This window comes from Nannobrachium achirus (assembly GCF_963921795.1).
Source record: "Nannobrachium achirus genome assembly, chromosome: 10".
Classification (NCBI taxonomy): Eukaryota; Metazoa; Chordata; class Actinopteri; order Myctophiformes; family Myctophidae; genus Nannobrachium; species Nannobrachium achirus.
In genome coordinates this window covers 60361566-60389467 of record NC_137819.1, presented here as the reverse complement: position 1 = coordinate 60389467, position 27902 = coordinate 60361566, and the positions used below count along the sequence as shown (strand labels likewise).

Genomic DNA, 27902 nt, shown 5'->3' with positions numbered 1-27902 from the left:
CAATGGTTTTCAAACCTTTTGTGCCCTATGGGACACCAATGGGAAAGTTAAGATCTCGAGGCACACCTAGTCACAGCAAAAACAGGATCAGGGTTGTTTTCCCCCGCAGTATGACGACCCATCATCGCTGTAACCCATTTTTCACCCGATGTAATCCTGTGCGCTACACTCCCTCTGCCAACCTGGGGAGAGCAATGGACTGACCTCATGCTTCCCTCTATGCATGAGGAGTCCAAGTTGCTTCTTTTCACCTGACAGGGGGGAGTTTCCCCGGTTGGACGTACAGCAGCGCGTGGAAGGAACACGTTATTCCAACCAGTTCCTTTCCCCCCCCATCAGGCGCCCCGGCTGGCCAGGGGGAGGCAGTATAGAGACTACTCCATGTTTTTTTGTGAGGGTACCTACCCTAGGAGACACGGGTAGAACATGCAAACTCCACACAGAAAGGCCCACATCGAACCCAGGACCTTCTATCTGTGAGGCAATGGCGCTACCGACTGCTGCAAAAAGTATTCATAACTTTTTGTATACAGGGTTCCCACACATTTTTACCAATTAATTTCCCAAACTTTTCCAAAACTGTTCCAGAATATTTAACCCAATTTCCAGGACTATATAAGAATAATTCAGCTCAATAACAGGTCGCTTACTCCTATGCACAATGCCCAAAAGGTCAGGTAGTGTATGCCAGTGGTTCTCAACCTTTTCAGGCCGTGACCCCCGAAATAATCATGTTTTAACTGAGGACCCCCCACCCTGACGAGCACTAAGAGTTCTGTTGTGAGCATGTTGTGAGCATGTAGATCGTCTATTTTCACAATTTCTGCCTCTAATATTTGACAATTTGGCCCATGTTTAACACTTATGTTGCAATGATTTTTTCTCTTCAATGTCTCGCGTTGCTATGGTTACCATAGACTTCCATGTAATTGTGCAATTGTGTAAAAAGTGCACGCCCATGCCTAGATGATGCACCACGTGTGTAGATGCTGTTCACAGCTTTCAAACAAAAAAATCCACTTGGAAATCCGTTCAGGCATTCATGATTTATGGGCCATTATGTTTTCTTCAGATGTAAACAAACATGGCTGCCATGTTTGAAAGAATGGGTTGGTATGGGGGTTAAACATGCAATTTCGCGATCGCGATCATGCCTAATACATTTCTGGAGGTCCCAAAAAATTTTTGAAAAAAAATTTTTTTGAATTTTTTTTTTTTCTTTTTTTCAAAAACGTCCCAAACTCGGGAAACTCGGGGTTGGCACAGCGTTGGTAGGTATCAATACAAACTCGGGAAACTCGGGGTTGGCACCAGATGTGTTAATTTGTCATTTCAGAGGTATTAACAAAATCGACAATAACCAAAGACAATGCATGGCTATTTTTTTCCAGGACCTTCCAGGACCCTTGATAAATTCCAAAACTTTTCCAGTACTGGGGGGAAAAAAAATCTAATTTCAAAATATTTCCAGAAATGTCATGACCGTGGGAACACTGTGTATAGTTTTGTCACACCTGGACTTGTGTCACGGACACCGCATGGAGACCACTGCAGTATGTGTGCGCGCACGCGGAGAGGCTCACGCGCGCGGTGTGACGAATCACCATAAAAGCAGGCTGCGCTATGCAGACTTTAGGTTGGACACGAGGTCCGTTCGTCCCTGCCTGCAGGCCAGCGCTGCACTGCCAGGCTGCTAGCAGGTGACAGGCTGCAGCGAGGCACAGCGGCACGACACGACCACTGACTAGCTTTGTGTGAGAGCTTCTCTAGCGGGCCACGTCCTTGGCCCCAGGATGAGAAAGGAAGACAAGGGCTTCGAGCGGGGAGAAAAAAGAAGAAATAGGAACGGAAATCGGGGACATTTAAACCCATTTAGGCCTAGAATTATTTAATGCTTTAGCTATCGAAAAATAGCAGATATACAAGCTCACAGTGCGGCACCGAGTGCCGCGCTGCGAGCTTGTAGATCTGCTATTTTTGAAAAAAGTCGTGAAAATGTGTTCAAATCTTTGAATATATGTATTTTTAAAGCGAACGTTTGTAACTCAAATTTTGCTTCTTGGGGTGGTCCCTGGAACTAGATATTTTGAGATGGGGGTCCGTGGCCAAATACATATCATTTTGGGGGTCCTTCACATGAAAAGGTTTGAGAACCACTGACAAAGTAGTGTTTCAAGAACAGACTAACTGAGCTCCAGTTAAGCGAAAAGGACCTTTTCTTTGACGATGGCTGGCCAGATTGCTGACATAGAAACATAGGTTTTTCAAAAAAACCTTAGAAGGATTCAAAAGACACTTATAGAATCGGGTCAAAATTCTAATTTTCATGATTTTTCAAAAATAGCAGATCTACAAGCTCGCAGCGCGGCACTCGGTGCCGCGCTGTGAGCTTGTATATCTGCTATTTTTCAATAGTTAAAGCATAAAATAATAATACACTATAATGTGTACCCGTTCTAAATGGGTTAAAGCAGCACACAAATACTGAAACAAATAGCCAGCTGCTATTACTACTGGCTGGCTGCCTGTCCGCATATACAATACTGTATGTCAGGGGTCTTCAACAGGGGGTCCGGGACCCCTAAGGGGGTTCTCAGAGTTACTACAGGGGGTCCTCCAAATTTTCCAATCCTTTTTACATTAACAACTTGAACCCTAGTGTCCATATTCTGAGAACTGTGGCCAAAAATAGCAGATCTACAAGCTCACAAGGCCTCGCTTGCTGTAGAGGGGAAAAAGAGCAGACCAAGTACAGAGTAAACGGTCAAGTTTATTAGGTAATGAAGGCTCAAGTGGTTAAATATCTGGAAAAAAAATTGACATGAATCCAAAATACACCGTCAAGCGATGAAACAATATGGAATCTATGAAAAGGTTGTCGGGGGTCCCTGCTTCATCTCTCTCTCAACTAAGGGGTCCTTGGCCTGAAAACGTTGAAGACCCCTGCTGTATGTAATGGCAGCCGTGTGATAAAGCAACCCTATGGAGCCTGCTGTCAGCCTCTCTGACTGTATATTGATGACAGTGGATGAGATGAAGCCGGGAGAGGCCATCGCATTGCAAGGACATCTGTGACATCAAGGAGTAAAATGGAATGCAGGCGAATGCTACATTTGTCCACGCGCAAACGTGTCTGTCTTCAATCTCATCTCGTGTTGACATGCGTGTAGTGAATGAGCCGTCATTACCTGTGGACTAGGGCATACAGGCGTGCACACAAACACAGTACACACTATGACAGACAAGGACATACAAACCAGTAAGACTCCCTAATCGGGAGATAAGCGACCGTAGGTCACTTATCTCCACAAATAGAGCAAAAATGTGTTTTTCCAAAATCTTCCTGATCCATGTTGATGACATGAGTGTAGACATACTGTGTAGTGATTTTCGTGATTTTAGGGCAAAATCTGAATCGGCCTCATGGTGGCGCTAGAGGGCCATGTGAGAAATGAGGGGTGGGGTCTCCGCGCCGCCAAGGCGGACGAATAGGTACCGGCCCCGGCTCTCCCGGTCGCTCCTAGCCCGAGTTACGGCATTTTATGTGAGCTGCAGTGGCAGGGGGTCCTCCACTGGGGGCGCCACCACTTTTGCATCCGTTCTGGAGCACCAGGAGTGGGTGGTCCCCGGGAATGCCCCGTGAGCAGCCCCGTTGGGGTGGTCATTTGGTAATTTTTGCACATGTGCTCATTTTTTACACTTGGGGGTCCCCGAGGGAGCTGGGGGTCCCTGGAGCTCCGGGGGTCCTTGGAGGTTGTAGTTTGGCAGGTAAGGAGTGTGTGTGCAAAATCTGGCATGGATCGGGGGAACGGTTGCGGAGATATGAGCAGGGCAAAAGTGTGACGTGTGACGTGTGTGACGGACGGACGGACAGACGGACACCTCGAGCAGCTTTCTGTAGTAAGTGCGACCTACGGTCGCAACTACACATGCATACACTCTCACACTTCTAGACTAGGAGTGGGACGATACGCGATATTATCGTTTATCGGGATAAAAATGGTAAATGGTAAATGGTGCATTTATATAGCGCTTTTATCCAAATCGCTTTACAGAGATTGTGCATTACATTCACCCATTCACGCACACATTCATACACCGGTGGCGGAGGAAACCATGCAAGGCACCAACCTACTCACCGGGAGCAATGTGGGGTTCAGAGTCTTGCTCAAGGACCCTTCGACATTAACTCAGGGGGAGCCAGGATTCGAACTGGGAACCCTTCGGGAACCCTTCGTGCTCTAATAACGGTTTCTCTACCCCTGAGCTATGCCGATAAAAAAACACTCACGATAATCGTATCGTGGAGATTTCATTCATCGTGATATCGTCCTCCGTCATGGACTGGGATCAATTCACCTTTTATTTGCCGAGCTGCATAATTATCCGGTACCACTTAAACCCTCTATAATGGTAAAAGGTACTTGAAATATACGTACTTGATAGTCTTTTTTTCACTCTCTTTCAAATGTCTTTGCGACGCGTTGTGAGCTTGTAGATCGTCTATTTTTTGGCAAATGTTCAACCCCAAGAAAATGGATTTTGATTATCGCGATAATATCATAAATCGCGATTTATTTTGTCACAATAATCGTGATATGAAATTTTCATATGATCCCATTCCTATTCTAAACACAACCACACACTGCACATGCTGTAGCTGCAGTCACTGATGTGCTAAAGGTATCCACAGAGGCAGCCAAGCAGACAAATACATATTTTATATTTTGGGAGTTTTCCCTTGCAAACTTTTCTTCTATTTGTGAAAACTGACTATTATGCTTTCTGCACTGCATGAAGGCCACAGACTGAATTCACAAAGCTTTCCTTCTTCATCTGTTTTGGGTCAAGGTCAAGCTCTGCACGTTCATATTACACATGCACGATGAATATGCAAGCACAACCTCAGGTGTCATAAATGCAGATGCTCTTTGGATCCAAGGACACATAAAAAATGGACCCGCAAAAAAATGCTTGTAAATTTGCTTTGTGATGCCTTAAGGCACTTAGCGAATTTATTAAAGCTCTTTAGGCACGTGCTCTTATCGTAGGCACACAGTCTCAGTATCTGTCTCTCTCTCCCTCTCTCTAACACATCGTAAAACAGTGATGTCTCATTATGCACACTCTAGCTCACTAGTAGCAGATCCCATAGGCTGTACGGCCAGCATGCAGACAAGTATCCCATAGCATGGAGAGAATAGCCTGGAAACCAGAACGAACCTGAAGCTCCAAAAAAAAAAAAGAAAGAAACGTCAAACGGCATTTCTTTTTAATCCGCCCCTTGGAAATGCAGGTTCCATACCGAGATTCCAGACTAATATCTACACAGTGATATGGCCATGCCAGGCTATGGAGAGAACGGTGGTCAGATACAAGAAAAAATGAAATAGAACCTCGTCTGTATAACCGGTAAATCCTATTTTCAAAAGATTTTTATACATTTGAAAACTTGAAAATGAAATGGGACCTTCTGCCTAATGGGTAGATTTACTTTTTTTAAGTACATGTCGGTTGCAATACTCTTGTACTTCTACTCAAGTAAACATTGAATGCAAGATACTATTTCTAGAATGTTTTACAATAGGTTTTGATGCCTTTGCCTTTTCTTCCATCACTGTTCAGAATGTCAGTAGAATGTGAAAGCTCTGACATGCTTTGTTCCTGGTTCTTACTGACCAGAGCCGAAGCCATGCCTGTCACTGAAGGCCTCCCTCTGATCAATTATTAATCAATTAAGGTCTGAGGTCCATTCTACAAATGCCTTCCAAATCAATAGTTCTCACACTTTCAAGATTTTTCTAAAACGTAAAAAAAAATAGCAGCTTTTGAATAACCGACACAAACAATAAAATGTCACGGTTTTAATGGGTTAAAGTCAAGCCTGGGCTGGAATTAAAAATAAACTGAATGTTTCTGAGAAAAAAGTACATTCCCTGAAGTCCACAGACAGAGAATCATTTTTTGACTAATGATTTAAAAAAAAAGGTATAGCACCTTTTCAGCCTACAGCGTAAGAAGAGTATTCTGTGCTGTAATCAAAACCAATCTATCTATACTATGATTCACGTGTGTGTGAGTGTGAGAGTGTGTGAGTGAGAGTGAGAGAGAGAGAGAGATTGGTGGTGTGTGTCCCATTCCCATATGACTCCGGCCAATGGTTTTTTTCACAAATATCTATATCTGTCAGCCGGCAGGTCTGAGAAAGAGGCAGAAATTCTCAGTGTGTTCAGGAGATTGTATGCATCGATGGAAGTGTCAAACTGAAAGATCGAACAGATCTGTCTTGATCACATGACTAGAGATAGTGTGTACGGATTTGCGAGATGTTTGTAAAGATACTGTAGGGCAGTGGTGTCCAAAGTGCGGACCGGGGGCCAAATGCGGCCCGATGACTAATTTTATGTGGCCCCCAACTTCATTCCTAAATTGTAAGGGCCCGCCATCACCGCCAAACAAGAATAATTTATAGTATAATTTGTCAGGATTCCTTGTTCCCTGTCATCTCATTCTGAAGGGGTCAAAGAAAGGCTTTTTTGTTATATTCTTCAACTTGCACGTCTGGTTACATTTAGTTATTTGTGTTTTGTTCAGAGCAAACACTTGACAAAAGACCATTGATAATAATAATTAAATAATATATTGTAATTGCGATGCATATGTATGTGACTTTGTTATGGTCCGACCGAAAGCACAGCCAAAAATGTGTTTAGCAAAAATGTGCCTGCTGGTGGCGCTATAACAGACAATGTGAAAAAAATTGGGCAAGTGGTTCTGCTCTGGCCTCCACCGATCGGTCCAACTGCTCACAGATGGACGGGCGAACAGTCTGGACCTTGGGCCTGGCGGAGAGTGAAGACTATGATGTAAGTTTGCAGGAAGAATAACAGTGGCTTCAGCCTTTACCTGGAGTTGTGAGCAGCGAAGACACACTGCAAAACAATGACCCGTTTCTAAAAGGGTTTTCCTAGTTAACTGGAACTAGGAGATGGCAAAGACCCGTAGGTTACAAGTATTTCATTATGAAAGACAAGATTGCATCTTTTTGATGTTCTATACATCAAACAAGTCTTCTTGTCTTCAGAATCAGGCTAACGGGGATGTTTCTTCAGCTCGGTATGCTGTATTACTGCTGTCCTTTCTACATTACTGTGACATTGCTCCACTTAACTCATTTAGTGCCCATGAAATTAACGTATTATAAAGTCCACGATGCCAGTCTCAGGTTGGCATCACCCCCGTTATCTTATTTTGAAGGCCAGAAGTCCACAGCGCAATCACTTCCGGTCTGACGTCATCGCGTCCTGCGCCGGAACCGGTCGTTGTCCACGTGGAGTTGTGTAATGGCGGACCGGAGCTTTTATAACTGTGTAACATAAGCGAGCATCTGCCTCCATCCTAGCTTCTAAAGTGTAGTTTTGAGATAATGGACATTAAAGATGAGATCCCCCGTCCACCTCAATGTTATGGATGGGACTGATGATGCGAAATCAGCGACGGATTTCGTCTCCGGACCTCCGGCCATTCTTCTCGGTAATGTATCCGCCGTTACAGTAATATATTACTTTTCACGAGAATACTCGGGATTGGCACCATGTGATACTCGAGTATTTTTCACGAGTCTTCTCGGGATTGGCACTATATGAGTTAATTAAGTAGTTTACCACCAAAATGACTTTTTTTCTATTGATTACTAGGCATGGAGCTCATTCATTTTTATTGATAATGAGCAGCTTATCGATCCTGCTTATTGAGCCGGGCTTTTATCGAGCCCACTATTGAGCGTTTTCTAATATTTTGTGGATAGATGTGAGACGACACATTCTGACTGTGACCGAGTTTGTGGCTGACCACCATCTATGAAGATGACAATTGACAAAAGTAACACATATTATCATTAAATATCATTAAAACAATCATGTATTAGTTTCCAATAAGTGTTAAATGGCTTTATATTATTAATAGTACAGTAATAAGTTCTTGATCAACTTCTGTCTTGATTGTTTAACCCATTTAGGCCTAGAATTATTGAATGCTTTAACCAGTGAAAAATAGCAGATATACAAGCTCACAGCGCGGCACCGAGTGCCGCGCTGCAAGCTTGTAGATCTGCTATTTTTGAAAAAGTAATGAAAATGTGTGCAAATCTTTGAATAAATGTATTTTCAAAGCGAACATTTGTAACTCATATTTTGCTTCTGGGTGGTCCCTGGAACTAGATATTTTGAGATGGGGGTCCGTGAGAATCACTGATATAGTAGTCTCTCGAGAACAGACTAACTGAGCTCCAGTGAAGTGAAAAGGATGGCTGACCAGATTGCTGACATAGAAGCATTGGGTTTTTCAAAAAATCTTCGAAGGATTCAAAAGACACTTATAGAATCGGGTCAGAATTCAATTTTTCACGATTTTTCAAAAATAGCAGATCTACAAGCTCGCAGCGCGGCACTCGCGCTGTGAGCTTGTAATATCTGCTATTTTTTTTATATTTAAAGCATAAAATATTGTGTCATATTGTGTTCAGGCCTAAATGGGTTAAACATAACGTCATGGGCCGCTATGCTCGATAACAAGCTTGATAAGCCCAAAGCGTACTGATACCGGGTACTCAATACATTTGTTACCGAGTTTGTAGCAGACCCTTGTTTCGAGCTCCATCCCTATTGATTACTCAAGCTCATAAGACAAAAACAAATATTATAGTAAATTTACCCCCATTAATTCTGAATGGGGACCCAAATGCATGGCCCTGGAGATGGGGACCCAAATGCCTTTGGGTGAGAATCAATGGGGGGTAAATTTACTTGACCCTTGACTATAAATTTACCCCCATTGTTTCTGACCCAGGTCCCCATCCAGAATCAATTGGGGTACTTTTTTGTTTTTGTCTTACGAATGCGACAAATACAAAAAAAAATCAAACCTCGGTTCGAAGTGGAGCGGTGAATCTGAGCAGCTATACCGTGTGTGTGTGTGTGTGTGTGTGTGTGTGTGTGTGTGTGTGTGTGTGCGTGTGCTGCAGAACAGCGCCCCTCCTTTAACTTGTGTGTTGTGTGTGGCCACTCAAGGTATTGCCAGGCTACAGACACGGCCAGCCAGCCAGCCACATACATACATACATACATACCCACGGACATACCTGTCTATTGGGAGCGCTTTCACCGCTCCAAAAACATTATTGAACTCAAGTCTCCATGGGGTGACTAATCAACAGGAAAAAAAGTCATTTGGGGGGTGAACTACTCCATTATGATTTCTTAAAGGAGGACTTTGCCACTTTTCAACCCATCTTCATATAATAGGTCCTCACTAATGTTCATAATAAAATAGCACAATTTTTTCTACTCGGTCCAAGTCTCTTAGGAGAGCTGTGGGAAGTTCAGAAATCCATCGTCTTGTGACATCATTTTCCAAAAAAATAAATTAATAAATATTTTTGAAAAGATTTAGAGTTGAAAGCCTGCATTTTCTATTAGCTTGGATTCCCAATCGATGATGTCACAAGACGATGGGTTTCTGACCTGCCCACAACCCTCTGAGAAAAAAAAGAAAAAAAGCAATTTTTTAGTGAGGACCAATGAAGATAGGTTGAAAAGTGGTGAAAAGTGGTGAAGTACTCCTTTAGGTTGTTTTGTTCTTCTTTATTATGAGTCGATTCATGTTACAATTTTTTTCTGTTACTGTTGCTAGGTTACTTTATGACAACCCCGTGACAGAATATACCCCTTGGTGACATGACAGAAGTAGAATAATGATTATGGAACATAATCATACTACATACTAAATATAATGACTTGAACATCCATGCGTGGATCCAGATCAAACAATACATCAATGGAGAACAGAAAAACGGGAGTGCTGCACTGGATGAAAGACAGTGGTTTTGGTAAAAGATCAGACTTTCGACAATGCTGTACCCAGAGAAAACACATTGTTATCCATGATTTAATATCGAATTTTAAAAAGAGGATTTTTACTCAAGATCAGAGTGCCTTGGATCTCTTCCAGTCAGACAGCCGGGGGGGGGGGGGGGGGGGGGGAATCAAAGCTGTAAACTCTAATTGGTTGTAGTATGTAAGTAATCCAAGTACAGTATGGGGTTTTACATAACATCCATCCATCCATCCATCTTCAACCGTTTATCCGGAATCGGGTCGCGGGGGTAACAGTTCCAACTGAGACCTCCAGATTTCCTTATCCCGAGCAACTTCCTCCACTCCCTCAGGGAGTATACCGAGGCACTCCCAAGCCAGTTTGGATAGTATAATCCCTCCATCTGGTCTTTGGTCTGCCACGGGGTCTCCTCCCAGTGGGACGCGCATCGAGGACCTTCCTAGGAAGGCACTCGGGGGGCATCCGTACTAGATGCCCGAACCACCTAAGCTGACTCCTTTCCAAGTGAAGGAGCAGCGGTTCTACTCCAAGTCTCTCTCGGGTGACTGAACTTCTCACCCTATCTCTAAGGGAGATACCAGCCACCCGTCTGAGGAAACCCATTTCGGCCGCTTGCACCCGCGACCTTATACTTTCGGTCATGACCCACACTTCATGACCATAGGTGAGAGTAGGAAGGAAGATTGCTCGGTAGACAGAGAGCTTTGCCTTCCGGCTCAACTCTTTTTTCTTCACCACAGTGCGATTTAGCGACTGCAAAACCGCTCCAGCTGCTCCGATTCGCATGTACAGTACAACTACATAATGAATATTTCTTCTTCTAGACGTGAAAGAAATAATCAGTTAGCTCGAAGCGCTAAAAACTATTGTTGCTTCCGCAAGGCCGAAAGGCATGGCCGAGACTACGTTTTGCACCCTGTCCGTCCGTCCGTCCGTCCGTCCGTCCATGGGACGATAAGCGATATTATCTTTTATCGTGATAAAAAACACTCCCGATAATCGTATTGTTGGAGATTTAATTTATCGTGAAATCGCATTTTTCTTCTGCTGCAGTTTTTTCCAATTCCAGGGAGATGGTAAATGGTAGAGACATGGAATCTTCACCGATAATTGGAAGTTGTGTGCACATGCACAACAAATCATGTTGTGCATGTGCAATCGGCCAGATGGTGGCGTTTACATTTTGGGCTTATAACACAAATCAGGCTGTAAATAAAAACATGTTTTGTCCGATCATTACGACACTCACAGGATACAATCATTTCAGAACATTATTGAGCCATGTTTTTAAATTGCCCAACAGAGGGCGTGTGAAAAAGGTTGAAAACTCTGAAAGGTATTACAGAGGTCATGAGACTAGTACCGCCAAACCTTCTCAGAAAACTTTTTGCTGCTTTTGCTGCTTGCAGAATGAAGCCTTGGGCAGAACGCGCAACAAAATACACAACACCCATCTTAACACATCTGAGTAATCAAACACAATGTTCTCTCTGAACTTCTTTTGGACACTGCCCAAGTTCTGACTCATACCTCGCTTTGACACTGTGACATCATTTACGTAGTTACTGGATACACAGTCCGAGCAAGGTTTGGATGTCGGTCGAAGAACGTGGGCGGCTGCGGAGCCTGTAGTTGGCTTGAAACCCCAAATCACCACTTTGCAGCTATACTGTCAGGGTGTAAAGTTTAGTCTAAGGCAGGGGTCCTTCAACGTTTTCAGGCCAAGGACCCCTTAGCTGAGAGAGAGATGAAGCAGGGACCCCCTCTACATATTGTATAAATGTGTGATGCAGATTTACATCGATTTCATAGACTTGTTTGATAGCACTGTCATCAGTCTATGTTGGATTCATGTTTTTAGTAGTGCTGTTCGAGTTAACTAAATTAATCGCGATTAACTCACTGTTATGTTAATGGCGATTAATTATTTTAATCGCAATTAATCGCATATTTATATATTATAGCCATTTGGCCTTTGGTCACTGTTTCTAAACATTATTATCTCAACTATTATTTGGGGAGGTCTCCAGATGATCAGCTTCATGTGCAATATTGTTTTCTCACTCAACAGTAAACAATCCACCATACATATACAGGGTATCTGCACATTTATAAAGTGACAATTTAATTATTTTATTAATATCTATAATTGTCTCACAAGTAATCTATCTATAAATGCGACAAATCTCTGTCTGTTTGTTTGTAATCCGCGTATCTCGAGAACCGTTCGTCCCACCGGCTTCAGATTCGGCACGCGCGTTCCCCGCCGCCGCGCGGAGTGCAGTGCCGGGCCTCGACCCGACCCGACTCGCGGTTTTCCGAAACCGGCGCGAAACGTTCGGAATCTCCTTATGCGGAGCTGATTGTTGACATCAGGCTGTTCCGGAGGAAGCGCTGACTCATTGTGACATCACTTCATAAAAGGCTCTGACATCACGTACGCCACATGAGTCAACAAAAAATCTCTGTGAATGTGTATGTATGTATGTAATCCGAGTATCTCTAAACCATTCTTCCCACGTTCTCCATATATGGGCATAAAATGAATGCCCGTATGCGGAACTGATGTCTGACATCAGAGTTTTCCGCAACCAGTACTGTGTGTGCAGAGATCTCCATATATGGGCATAAGGGGTATGGGCATAAAATGAATCCCCGAATGCGGAGCTGATGTCTGACATCAGAGTTTTCCGCAACCGGTACTGTGTGTGCAGAGATCTCCATATATGGGCATAAGGGGACAATGGCAAACAGATGGTCAAAACGGGTCCTATGACAACAGGTATATTGGGGTTTGCATTAAAGGGTGGGGACAAAGGCTAACAGAAGGCAAACAGATGGTCCAAACGGGTCCTATGACAACAGGTATATTGGGGTTTGCATTAAAGGGTGGGGACAAAGGCTAACAGATGGTCAAAACGGGTCCTATGACAACAGGTATATTGGGGTTTGCATTAAAGGGTGGGGCAGGCATAAAATGGACGCAAATAGACAGATATCTCCATATATGGGCATATGGGCATAAAATGGACCCAGAACTATATCTGCAGTGATCTTCATATATGGACATAAAATGGACGCCGACAGACAGACAGACAGATACAGATATCTCCATATATGGGGAACTGATGTCTGACATCAGAGTTTTCCGCAACCAGTACTGTGTGTGCAGAGATCTCCATATATGGGCATAAGGGGTATGGGCATAAAATGAATCCCCGAATGCGGAGCTGATGTCTGACATCAGAGTTTTCCGGAACCGGTACTGTGTGTGCAGAGATCTCCATATATGGGCATAAGGGGACAATGGCAAACAGATGGTCAAAACGGGTCCTATGACAACAGGTATATTGGGGTTTGCATTAAAGGGTGGGGACAAAGGCTAACAGAAGGCAAACAGATGGTCCAAACGGGTCCTATGACAACAGGTATATTGGGGTTTGCATTAAAGGGTGGGGACAAAGGCTAACAGATGGTCAAAACGGGTCCTATGACAACAGGTATATTGGGGTTTGCATTAAAGGGTGGGGCAGGCATAAAATGGACGCAAATAGACAGATATCTCCATATATGGGTATATGGGCATAAAATGGACCCAGAACTATATCTGCAGTGATCTCCATATATGGACATAAAATGGACGCCGGCAGACAGACAGATACAGATATCTCCATATATGGGCATAAATGGACACAGGAAAACAGATGGTCAAAACGGGTCCTATGACAACAGGTATAATGGGGTTTGCATTAAAGGGCGGGGCATTCATTCTCTATTTACATCGTTCCCGAGTTGGCCAGGTCGCCGACTAGACGCTGGGCCGCCCGAAGGGCGGCCCAGCTTCTAGTTAACTAAAATGGTCAAACATTGGCTACAATATTGGCTATTTTGGATACAAGGTCCATCCCTCTTGATATAAAATATAATTAAAGCATAAAGGTGGACACAACAGTAATCAGATTAGGTAAATTAAGCAGATCCTTATACCCATCAGCTGCAGTCTGTTTAATACAATACCATTATGATTTATTTGGGTTTTTAATTGATTTTGAATAAAAGATTAACATACTAAGCCAGCATATTTTTTCCACTCCCAAGTTAATAGGGCCACGAAAGACTTGAAAGATATCCCTCTAAGTTACATTGTGAACTGATAAAAGCTGATAACTTATTAACTTATTTGCGATTAATCGCGATTAAAATATTTAACAGCACTAGTTTTTAGTTGACCTTTCACTATGTACTTGGTCTGCTCTTTTTTACAAACCGATTTGCCGAAAATAGCCGATCTACAAGCTCTCAACACCTCGCTGCGCAAGGCGTTCTCCTCAGAATAGGGATGCGAGGGTTCAAGTTGTTTATTTAAAAGAATGATCCTATCACACAGATTTGGCGGCCCCCCTGTAGTAACTCTGAGGACCCCCTAGGGGTCCCGGACCCCCTGTTGTTGAAGACCCCTGGTCTAAGGAAAGACTTCCGTGAAATCATCTTCCCTCTGCTGGTCTACTGCAATTTACCTTTTCATACCGCACGGCCATGGAGCATGATTGGTCGGAGAGTGTTAAATTATTTTCCGATAACCACACACCACTGAAACAGTGGCTCATCACCATTCACAATGACCATTGTGTTAACAGCTATTAAAGCCAACATTAAGCTACAGACAGCGGACTGACTAAGTTGGTGCTCGTTTTCTAGGTCGTTACTATGGCTTCTCCCACTTCATGGAGAGGTAAAGTTGTGTTTATTCCTAGGATGATAAAGAGAGTACCAATATAAAGTTTGTACTGAGTCTGAGAGTGCATTGAGAGGCTAATAACCTCCATGGAGACAAATCCCTATTACACATTTTGCAGCATCAACTCTAAAGTGCAGCAAGTAAAAAGTGGCCAAGACCTGAGGGCAAGTAGAACATGACCTGTACTTGCCCTGTACTTGCCTCTGAGACCTTAGTGTCAACCCCTGATCTGTGTCACTTTACATTTTAACCACTTTAACCATTATTTTATATAGCAGATATACAAGCTCATAGCATAGCGTAGGAACATAGCTTGTAGATCAGCTATGTTTGAATAATCACGAACATCTTTGCAAATCTTTGAATACATATTTTAAAGCGAACATTTGTTACTCAAAGCTTTGAATCTGGGGGTCCCCGGAACAAGATATTCAGAGATGGGGGTCGGCGGCCAATTACATCTTCAAAAACCCTAGAAGGATTGAGAAGACATTCGTAGAATCGGCCTTGTGGCCATCATAACAGGTTAAGATAGCGTGCCGCTGTGGCACCATGCGTACCCATAGGTAGTAGGTGAACTGGAGGGCGAAGATGGCGATGCCCTCGTTGTCGAAGGAGCCCGCCACCGAGCGGGAGATGTAGCCGGGCACGATGGCGATGAAGCAGGCGGCCAGCAGGCCGGCGCCCTGGTTCCACAGCTCCTTGGTCAGCAGGAAGGTGGAGATGGAGGTGAGGCCGCTGAACACCGGAGCCAGGAAGACGCATACGTCACGGATGTGAACGGTGATGTGCAGCAGGTTGAGGATGTAGTGGATGAGTCCCGCCGTGACCATCAGCCCTGGGTAGACCTGGAGATGGGGAGAGAGGAGGGATGGGGCGATAAGCGATAGAAAACACTCAGGATAATCGTATGGTGGAGATTTCATTCATCGTGATATCGTCCTCCATCATGCATTGGGATCAATTCACCTTTAAGTTGCAGAGCTGCATATCCGGTACCACTTAAACCCTCTATAGTTGGTAAAAGGTACTTATAATATACTGTGCGTACTTGATACAGTCATTTTTTTTTTCACTCTATCAAATGTCTTTACCAAAAAATAGCCAATCTACAAGCTCACAACGTGTTGCGACGCGTTGTGAGCTTGTAGATCTGCCCCAGGATAATGAATTTCTTTTGTCACAATAATCGTGATATGATATTTTCATATCGTGCCATCCCTAATACTGAGAGAGAGAGAGACAGAGAGAGAGAGAGAGAAGGTAACGGGAGGGAGAGTTCCTCTCCCTCCCGTGTCAGAAACGTTATCGCCGTTAGTCCTGTCACAATTATTACACGATCATCAAATATTTGAGATAATAGAATAAACATTTAGAAAACCCATTGACAGACAAACACTTTCAACTTGACGTGGGCATATCAGTATCGATGAAAAGTTGTTCAAATCTTTCAGCATTTAAAATATATATATATAGCAGAAACAGCTGATCTGCAAGGTCACGTGTCGAATTGTGACGCGTTGTGAGCTTATAGATATGCTATTTCTGGAACTTTTGCCAGACATTGCCATAAGCAGGGGTTAAAGCCCCCAAAAATCCCCAAGTCCTAATATGTGATCTTTGAAACATGCCGTGCGCAGCTCACACCAATATTTGGGGTGTTTCCCTGAAGTTCTGAACCGCCTTCACTGAATGTGTGTGCTCCAATCCATGCTTCATTTTATAGACGTATCTTCTGAAGTTCAGTTGTATTCTATGCTAGTCTGGCCAATTCAAAGACTCTTATCTTGAAATTATAACTGCTTTTTAGTTTGGAGATCACTTGACTAGAATTTTGACGACATTGTCATCGCTACACGTCCCCTTATTTATTAATTTTCTTTGCGGCTCTGCACTGATCTCAGAAATAGGTTGGAAATGGAATCCTCAAGACTGAAATCAGTCCCCAGGACTGAGAACTTTAACCCCTGCACACGTATAAAACAGGGCATTCATTTATGAAGATGAATTAAAATTAAAAGATAAGGTTCTTCTGCTCTTCAGTGACAATATAAAGAACTGGTTTGGTTTGGCATGGTGGTGACCCTGCCTCATGCATAATAGATGCAAGGGAACCAGGACTTGCATCAGTGCAACATTTCAAAGAGCAGTAGAGCACCTAAGCCCCCTCCCCCACAAAAGGAGAGAAAGAGAGAGAGAGAGAGAGAGTGAGACAAGAGACAGAGAGAGGGAAATACTGAATATCATAACGGAGCAACAGAGGGAGAGAAAGAACAAGGATGCACTGAGGGGATGTAGTCATAAGCCATAAGAATAGTGTAGGACAGGGGCGTCAATTGGGTATGGCAGGGGTATGCAGCTGCCATACCCTGGGTCCAGGGGGGGAAATAAAAGTTACTTTTAAATATGAATCCATGAATGTCTGTTTGTCTATCTGTGCCGGTTATTATGTTGTTAAATTACAGTAAAAATAACCACAAATGCAAAATTTTACAAACTTGTCACTTTAACAAGGTATTATAATTATGTTCTCCACACTTTTATTCTCCCCATCTTGACAAAAATGGTATATTCCCAAGTTCCGCAGGTCAGCTGCACAGGTGCAATGCATTATTGTTAATTGTGGCACGTTTACTAACATGCCAAGTTTAGCTGCACTTGGCTGCCATATCCAGCCCAAGAAACCGTACCGGGGGAAAAAATTAAATGTACTTCTTAAAATGAATGTATCATGCCTGTTGCTAAGGTATGGCAACATGACATGGTCATGGTTGCCATACCTTAGCTTTTTCTGAACTGACGCCACTGGTGTAGAACTGAAATCATGGGGAGGCTGGAGGGCTAAAAACAAAGGGCGCAAAGGAGACAAAGACAGCAGTGAGAGCGAGAGAGAGAGAGAGAGAGAGAGAGATAACAGTTAGGTCAGAGAGATGTAAGGGCAGCACGGCACAAGAGAGACGAGACAGCAGCAGCAGGTTCAACACTATGTAACAGTACTACACCCAACAGAACTAGTGCTATTTAAAACATATGCTGTCTGCTCAGGACGGTCGGTGAGGAGCTGCTGTTGGATCACACAGGGGTGTCGCACCAAATTCTGGGCCCGGGTTACAAGGATTTGTTCATATTTTTTTGTGCTTTAACTATTGGAAAAATAGCAGATATACAAGCTCACAGCTCCACAAAATTGTGGAAAAAGTCTTTGAATATTTCAAGGTTTTTTGAAAAATGTTTCTATGTTAGTGGTGCTCAAACTTTTTCATGTTGTGAAGGACCCCCAAATGATACGTATTTGGCCACGGATCCCCCATCTCAAAATATTTAGTTCCAGGGTCTCCCCAGAAGCAAAATTTGAGTTTAAAATTACATAGCCTATATTCAAAGATTTGCACCAATTTTCACGACTTTTAAAAACTAGCAGATCTGCAAGCTCGCAGCGCGGCACGTGAGCTTGTATATCTGCTATTTTTCAATTGCTAAAAGTATAAAATACTTCCAGGCCACTCCACCTTGGGCCCCTAGTAACTTAGTTCCACTTTCCCCCCCTTGTGACGCCCTTGGGCGGAGGGTGGGGGGCCAGTTCAAGCTAGTGCCGCGTGGCTCGCCTCTCTCCAACGCATCACAAGAAACAGGAGCTAATTGAATCCGTCTTGGATCAGAGGCGAGTCTGGCTACCGCCTCCTGAGGAGAACTTGTACAGAGGGTATTCTGAGCAGTGATGGGAAAAGTGCTCAAATATTTTACTTAAAGGGAGCGTGACACCGGCCGAAATTTAACATTATGATACAGTAAGTCACGTGGTGTTTCTTCAAACGGTCTGAAAAGGAGGCGGGCCGTATCAGTTAGTAGTGAATGTATACTTCGTCCGTTGTGCGGTGCCTCGCAATGTATACTTCGTCCGTCCTGCCGTGCCGCGCACAACGTGATGTTGTTAGCGTGTAGCAGCGCCGCACCGCACCGCAAGGCTATTTTGGAGAGCTATTGTGTGTGTACACACACACACACAGGCTACACACACAGAGTGTATGAGCCACGGACCTCAGTCCTCCGAGACAGCAGGACATATGTCTGCTAAAAGGGCTCAAAGCTGCCGAGGAGAAAGGAGATCGCTGGACGCTCGTTCTCCATCTTTCCCAGTGGGATCCATAATCACGCGTCCCGGCCAGGTCCTCCAGTCAGGTTTAGCGGAAGACACAGCAGGGTATGGCCGACAAAACCGTCCCTTAGATGGGGAGAAGCGTGTTGACCCTCGTAACGAATCTCTGACAGCTTTTTTTGAAGAAGACATGTACTTTTTTACCATTTTATAGCGAATGGTGTATAATTTTTACCCCTAGAACTGATAGTTTTAAAGTTGGTTTAGAAAGTCGGAAACACGCCTCGGACAGCTTTTTTTGGGGCAGTTTCAAAAGATAATGATATGGATACTCGACTCCACGAGTCTCCGCCCCTCCCCCCATATTAGCCCAATCAAATTAATGTATTGCCGTTACTGTACAGAAAGTACTACTTTCAGTACAGTAACTACAATAAATTAATTTGATTGGGTAATTTAACATGGGGGTACATGACATCATTAAAAAAATTGGCTAATTTGATAGCCATAATTAGCTGTTTTGGCCGTGTCACGCCCACTTTAAGTAAAAGTATGAATGCAGCAGTGTAGAGAATACTCTGTTACAAAAAAAAAATAACCGGAATTCAGAAATGTACTTGAGTCAAAGAACAAAAGTATTGGCACCAAAATGTACTTCCATCCATCCATCTTCAACCGCTTATCCGGAATCGGGTCGCGGGGGTAACAGTTCCAACTGAGACTTCCAGATTTCCTTATCCTGAGCAACTTCCTCCACTCCCTCTGGGAGTATACCGAGGCGTTCCCAGGCCAGTCTGGAGATATAATCCTTCCATCTGGTCTTAGGTCTGCCACGGGGTCTCCTCCCAGTGGGACGTGCATCGAGGACCTTCCTAGGAAGGCGCTCGGGGGGCATCCGTACTAGATGCCCGAACCACCTAAGCTGACTCCTTTCTAAGTGTAGGAGCAGCGGTTCTACTCCGAGTCTCTCTCGGGTGATTGAACTTCTCACCCTATCTCTAAGGGAGATACCAGCCACCCTTCTGAGAAAACTCATTTCGGCCACTTGTACCCGAGACCTTATACTTTCGGTCATGACCCACACTTCATGACCATAGGTGAGAGTGGGAACGAAGATTGTTCGGAAGACAGAGAGCTTTGCCTAATGTACTTAAAGTGCCAAAAGTATAAAGTACTCAAATGTGTAAAATGTTTGGAAAATAGCAGATCTACAAGCTCACGTGAGGGTGCAAGTCGCCCTGAGGTGTCTTACTAGTATCAATTAAACTATACAACCTTTCTCTACAGAAAATGATTCCCGATGAAGCCGGTAGATTTTACATATGGCGGCGGCACGAGTGTGTGGCGCAAAAAATGTGGGAGGAATAGCACGACAAACCTTTGGTCACTCTTCGGAAAAGTACTATATTGTGTTTGCTCTGTTAGGGCAACCACACTAATTAAAGTTTTCAAATAATTGTAGCAGAGTAAAAGTAGTACAATATTTTCCCCAAAGATGTAGTGGAGTAGAATTACTGGAAATTGGAAATACTCCAGTAAAGTAAAAGTACCTCAAAATTGCACTTAAGTATATACAGTAGTAGGGATGGGACGATATGAACATTTAATATCACGATTATTGTGACAAAACAAATATCACGATAAATTAAATCTCCACAATATGATTATCCTGAGTGTTTTTTCTATCACGATAAACGCATAGGCGTAGTTTGACATTTATAGGGGGGGGGGGGGGGGGGGGGGGGAGACTGGCCACCTCCAGTCATAAGGAGAGGTTTAAAGGCCCAGTAATGCCCTCTAATGCGTGCGCGTGCTGTAGTCACAGTGCACAAACTCAGCTTGTCGCACACATTTCTAATTAGCCGGTAGCCTGGGAGACCTTTAACGCATTCAGAACGGGTACACATTATTGTGTATCATTATTTTATGCTTTAACTATTGAAAAATAGCAGATATACAAGCTCACAGCGCGGCACCGAGTGCCGCGCTGCGAGCTTGTAGATCTGCTATCTTTGAAAAAATCCTGAAAATTTGAATTTTGACCCGATTCTATTCTATCTAAGTGTCTTTTGAATCCTTCTAAGGTTTTTTGAACAACCTATGTTTCTATATGTCAGCAATCTGGCCAGCCATCGTCAAAGAAAAGCTCCTTTTCCCTTAACTGGAGCTCAGTTAGTCTGTTCTTGAGAGACTACTATGTCAGTGTGGTTCTCAAACGTTTTCATGTGAAGGACCCTCAAAATTATATTTATTTGGCCACGGACATCCATCTCAAAATATCTAGTTCCAGGGACCCCCCAGAAGCACACATTTTCACGACTTTAATAAAAAAAATAGCAGATCTACAAGCTCGCAAGCTTGTAGATCTGCTATTTTTCAATGGTTAAAGCATTCAATAATTCTAGGGCCTAAATGGGTTAAAGTCCATCAACTGTGGGGTCTTAATGCACCTTCCCAGCCTCCTAAATCAGCCAGCGTGAGCCCTGCTCACTGTGCTCAGGCCCTGCGGAATGGACCGCAGCCAAATGGAACCCCGGGCTGCTGCCATTTACAAAACCACCGCTGAAATTATTAGCGGTTTGGGAGCGTTGTCCAACCTGTCTCGCCCCCCCTAAACAGATGCTTTGGGGCTTTTCCATCTCGCTTTTCTTCCTAACCGCACATTTTGTTCCAAGTCGAGGCCTGATGGATTCTTTTTTTTCTAATCCATTTAGGCCTTGTATTATTTGATGCCTTAACTATTGAAAAATAGCAGATATACAAGCTCACAGCGAGCTTGTAGATCTGCTATTTTTTGGAAAAGTCGTAAAATGTTGAGCAAATAGTTGAATATATGTATTTTTTAAGCGAACATTTGTAACTCATATTTTTGCTTCTGGGTGGTCCATGGAACTAAATATTTTGAGATGGGGGGGTCCGTGGCCAAATACATATAATGTTGGGGTTCCTTCACGTGAAAAAGTTTGAGAACCACTGACGTAGAAACATATAGGTTTTTCAAAAAACCTTAGAAGGATTCAAAAGACACTTATAGAATTGGGTCAAGAAACGTTCACGATTTTTCAAAAATAGCAGATCTACAAGCTCGCAGCGCGGCACTCTGTGCCGCGCTGTGAGCTTGTATATCTGCTATTTTTCAATAGTTAAAGCATAAAATAATATCACGCAATGATGCGTACCCGTTCTACATGGCTTAAGAAGCACTGTGGGGAGATTCTCCTCCTGGAAATAAAAGGGAGGCTTTATTGGCTTGACAGTGTTCCATTGTTACGGCTTGTCACATCAGAGTGTGCCCTGGCTCCTTATCTACGACTTCAGAGAAAGCACAATTGTCAGTTGTCCTCTGGGGACTGGAGGGAGGGAGGGAGGGAGGGAGGGAGAGAGAGAGGAAGAGAGGGAGGGGGTTGGAAATAGAAAGTGAAGAACAGAGGGGTTGGGCTATGCAGAAAAGGTGGCCATCACATTAACGGAGATCTGTTCATTGGGCTTCAAAACGACGCAACCAGTCTGAACACTAATGCGCAATTAATGAACACAGCTTTCATCTGCTGAATGTCCAGAGAGAGACAGAGAGATTTTCTCGATAGATCTACAAACACTTGCACTTGTTCAGACCTGTAATAGTTGCTCTGTAAACTCTTCCTTTTTGGTGTACATGTTGCACAATGTGCATGTATTGCTACCTGAGAAATGTAAACTTATTTTTTTATTTTTTTATTTGTATTATTTTGGAGTTGTTCTTAGGTATTTGTTGTGTATCATGAATGTTCTATTTTTGTGGTTGATGTCTTGTATGTAAAGCAAGGATTGTGTAATTTTTATTTCTGCCTCTTGGTCAGGTCACACTCGTAAAAGAGATTATGTCTAAAAGTGTTTTTATCTGGTTAAATAAAAAATAAAAAAGGCAGCAAGATATTCATATCTATTTGTGCATCTATGTGCAAATTAAATGTTGGTGCAGCCAGCCAGCCAGCCCCATGGCCAGCCAGCCCCATGGCCAGCCAGCCCCATGGCCTCCACTAAGTAATACGAAATCTTGTGAAACGTCGTCAACCAATCATCAAGGACGATGACACACGAAAGAAGAGGAAGAAGGTGTGGCAGACTGTGCTACAAGGAATGTCCAGCATATACACTAGTACAAGATATAATGCAAGTTATTTTATTTTCATTTTTGTGTAAAATGTAGGTAAACCTAATAATAGTGCAAAAGTAGCATCAGTACACGAGGGTGTAGTAAATGACCATAGACTAGGATCTAATATATTATATAATTAGAATTGCACCTTCCCTGGGTTACTGTGGTATGATATATATATATATATATATTTGTGCAGCCCAAAACGGTATAGGATAAATTACTGTATATGTAGGCTTTTGGATAATGCACTCTGTATGCATAGTTACTGTACAGTTTTGAAGAGGAACACTTGCTCATGTGATCCTGTTGGTGTGGAGTGGGTGACAACTGGGTCATTTAAAACCCGGCTTACAAGCGTGTCAAAGTGCGTGCGAGTGCTATGCACATGATATCCAAAGCGACCCCGTCCCTGAGCCTACACAAGGATGTCTGTGGACACGGCCGCTGAATTAAACTCCTTTATGATGTAGCGATGTGTGTTCTGCCGCTGTCAGTGTGTTGTTGTTGTTGTTGCCGCTGTGTGTATAAACTGTAGCACCGAAGCAGAGTTCACTCAGCAGCTACTGCTCCCATAGCCTGCGGGGACTGTAACCATGACAACAGAGGCCAGGCATAGGCCATGGCCGCACGTGCGAAGCGTAACCGTGACAACAGAGCCCATAGCCCGTGGCCACGCGTTCGCAGAAAACCCCGGAACTAACGAACGGCTTACATTTGGGGAAAGTGAAATTATCGGCTTCGTCACAGTCCTCGTAATTATGTTAATGGTCAATGCCCGCGGGGAAGTTTAGATCAATTGCTCAGCCGTACTGAGGAGAAAAGAGCGACCAGACAGAATGACAGATTCCTTAAATTAGTTGTAAGAAGATATAAGTAAATGGATGACTATATTGTGGACAGGGGTGGCACACCAAATTTTGGGCCCTGGGTACAAGGATTCACTGCTAGTCCCCCATGAATGTTCTTCATAGGGGGAGGGCGTTTAACCCTTTTAGACTGGGAACGCTTTATTACGCATTATTTTGTGCTTTAACTATTGACAAATAGCAGATATACAAGCTCACAGCGCTGCACCGAGTGCCACACTTGGAGCTTGTAGATCTGCTATTTTAGAAAAATCGTGAAGTCTTTGAATATTTCAAGTCCTAAGGATTTTTGAAAAACCTATGTTTCTATGTCAGTGGTGCTCAAACCTTTTCATGCGAAGGACCAAAATGATATGTATTTGGCCGCGGATCCCCATCTCAAAACATTTAGTTCCAGGGACCCCTCAGAAGCAACATTTGATTTACAGATGTTAGCTTAAATCTACAAGCTCGCAGCGTAGATCTGCTATTTTTCAATAGCTGAAGTATAGCATAATTAAGGCCCTAGTAACTCAGTCCCACTTTCCCCCTGCTTGTGACGCCCCTGATTGTGGACCAAACACACAAGAATCCAAAAATGAACTATTGGACAGCAGAAGGTGATAGAAACGTGATGGACACGTAGAAAGAGAAAGACGACATTGAGAGAAAGATGGGTGGATGGAAGAAAGAAAGAAGAGGTGAGGGGAAGAGAAGTAATGAGAGAGAGAATAAGTGGGAGGGGAAAGAGAAGAGCATAACAGAAATGGAGACAGGGGCGTCATTTGGGCCTCCAGGGTGTTGCACCTAGAATTTCTGAGCATTTAGGGTATAAGTCTCTAGCCCATTCCTGTCAAGAGTTGTGATTTTTTAAAGAATTAAAGTGATCCCTGACTAATACGACAAATATGTCTTAATACATTATAATTGTCCTCTATAACTACAATGTAAAATTAAAAACACCTTAAATATTTTATTTCTTCTAGAAATAGCTAATCTTTCACTCAGTAGGGGAAATGCCTGTCGCAAGTTGATGATGTCATAAATGTCATGTGTCATTTTTATGGCATGCATGTGCAAAAAAACAAAACTCAAACACATTTGAAATATTGATTTGATGCTCATATTAACCATAAGAAGTATTAAGTTTGTTTTTATTTTCACATGCATGCCATAAATTCCATAGGGATAGATCACACTTGACATTTATGACATCATCAACTTGCGACAGGCATTTCCCCTATTGAGTGAAAGATAAGCTATTTCTAGAAGAAATAAAATAATTGAGGTGTTTTTAATTTTACATTGTAGTTATAGAGGACAATTATAATGTATTAAGGCATATTTGTCGTATTAGTCAGGGATCACTTTAACCAACTGCTCACTGGAGACCAGGTGGCGACAATTGAGTTGATTGATTGGAATGTTAAGTGATCAGCTCTCTCTCTCTCTTGTCTCTCTCTCTGGTTGTCTGGCTATGAATATACCTGAACATACCTGCTTTATCCGAACTGTACTCAAAGATTACTTATATTAGGCTTGAAAATTAATGATGTTAAGAAAATAACTTATTTTTTCAACATTTTGAAAAATAATAATTAAAAAGGGGTTTAAAATGTAAAAATATCATTTTTTTTATTAAGTATTATTAGGCATTGCATGATATTCCCTTATTGTTATTAAAATAATTATTGTCCTGCATCAAACAAAATGTTTTGTAGCCATTTAGAAATTATAGCAGAGATTGTCAAATGGTTTATTCTTATTGGCACTTGTTAAACAAATATCTCTGGTACCAAATGTCTTGCTGCAACTGTGATACCAATTATGAAAGGGCAAATGTCAAACTAAGCCTATGGGAGTATTGTTTCTAATAATACAAAATAATATAAAAACTGTATGTGTGTTTCACTGCATGCCAAATAATAACTATAAAGCTATCTGCATCTCCTTGTTAGACTGCTGTGTGGGGAATAAACACCCGAAACTGAAATAAAAAACACCCAAAACCGGATAAAACCCGACATTTTTCACACGCGTGGACAAACTCCATTCCTTGCAACACCCTAGACATTGGTCAAATTACGCCTCTGCTGACACTAAGGCTTGCCCACCTGCCCCCGGCAGGTAAATACAACTTTGGGGCAGGTGGAGTTTTCTTTCAGGTTGCCCGACCGGGCAAGTGCTTGTTTGAGAGGGAACACAACAAGTCTTGCGCAAGATGCAGATGTAACCATAGCAACGGCCTGCCTGCCACGAACAACTTTGGCTTCCCACTACTGTAAATTCTTTAGTCTTTTCAGTTTTCTGTCACTTTGACATCCTTCACACCTGGGGGCGTAATTTTCCCTTTCGAAAATGTTTTAATTGACTGTCAACGACAGAAGCTCCAACGTTCATTTCATTTGCCCTGAATGCTGCTCCAAGTGCTAATTAATTTATTCTATAACTGCAGATTCCTTTACTGACATGTACAATTATGTATTATTTTTGTGGGCAATCTTTATTTTATTGCTTTGCTTTATGATTGACACAAAAGTATAAAGGAAAACGGTAGATTTGCTTAGAGGGGAAATAATACAAATAGTACATTATTGTCTCGGCCAGGCCAAAGGCGTGGCCAAAACTATGTTTTCCCCACTTCCTGGAAGCCAGTGTAGAAGCTGTGCCCCAAATGTTTCACATCAGCCTGTTATAGCGCCACCAGGAGGGCGATTTTAACAAAAAAAAAATGTTTTGTTAAAATCGGCCTCCTACAAAACAATTGTAGGAGTAATATCAAAACATTTAATGTTTTGATATTACTCCTACAATTTTTTTCTGTAAGATTTTTCAAATTCCATCCAGATTAGCTAAGATTTCCCTCCAAAGTTTGCAGGAGTGGCCCGTTTTTAACAAAATGCCTCAAATCATGAACAGAACACCAGATTGCTATGAAACTTTGCCTGCTTTACAATGTGTTTTTTATAAAAGCAAGACAGTGCAGTAACTAGTAAAGTAACTAATTACTTTTTAAAAGCAACCAGCCCAACACTGAACATAAAAGGTAAAAATTGACAAAGTAAAAATAAAAACATAAAATAAACATCAAATAAAGACAAACACAAAACTGAGGAGACACTAAACACTATAAAAAAGCCTTGACATAAAAGTAAATTTTCAGAAGTGAGTTGAAGGAACTTTGGACACTTTTCTCCCGGATCCCCAGGCAGGGGTTCCAAAGCTTATGATTCTGGGACACAAAAGTCCAATGGCCCCAGGTTGGTAATGAGGTGAGTTTTAGGACCAATCTGAGGATCTCAGGCTGTGCTCTGACTCATATGGGAGTGGACCAGCATATCTGAAATCTAACTGGAGCCATAGGGATGGGACGATAATCACTATTGTTGTTTATGGTGATAATAAACACTCACGATAATTGTATTGTGGAGATTACATTTTTTCATGAAATCGTCCTCCGTCATGCACTGGGATCAATTCACCTTTTATTTGCAGAGCTAAATAACATACCTTCTCTCTCGACCAAATCTCTTGTCCAAAAAAAAGCAGATATACAAGCTCACAACGCGTCACGCTGCGACGCATTGTAGATCGGCAATTCCTTGGCAAATGTTCCGCCCCAGGATAATGGCTTTGGGGATATTTTGATGATTGCAATAATGTTGTAAATAGCAATTTCTTTGGTCACAATAATCGTGACATGAAATGCTCATATGGTCCCATCCCTAACTGGAGCCTGGCCTTACAAGGCTTTAAAAGTCATCAAGTAAAAGTTTTAAATAAATGTTTATTCTAGTGGCTGAATGTTATACCAACTGGAGATGGGAAATGCATTTTCTACTGAGCCCAGGGAGTACAGGGAGTTACAGTAGTCTAAGTGTGACACAATAAAAACAATGGATTACATTTTCAAGGTCTGCAAAGGACAGGAATGACTTAATTCGAGCTGTGTTTCTCAATTGGAGGAAGCGGGATTGTACAACCCTTTCAGCAGTGGCAAACCACAGAAATGTGTGGGGAGGACTAAATAAAAAGGGTGTACACATAATTGGCTAATATGAATTCAAAGCAAAACAAACTAAACACTGTGGAGTTATTGTTCAAGGGGAACTGCATTGGAAAGGAAAATGTTTTTTTTTTTTTTTTTTTGAAATATCAAAGAAATCATGGATTAACTGCCAGTGGTGT

At 42.7% G+C, this 27902-nt stretch overlaps 1 protein-coding gene across 1 annotated transcript in view; it reads right to left on the bottom strand.

The window, feature by feature from the left end:
* The window catches only part of LOC308292482 (dolichyl-diphosphooligosaccharide--protein glycosyltransferase subunit STT3B-like), a 257198-nt gene that overhangs the window by 111090 nt on the left and 118206 nt on the right, over positions 1-27902 (bottom strand). Inside the window, 1 exon segment of the mRNA XM_080734821.1 lies at positions 15193-15480. Within this exon segment, the coding sequence (XP_080590947.1) occupies positions 15193-15480 (288 nt within the window).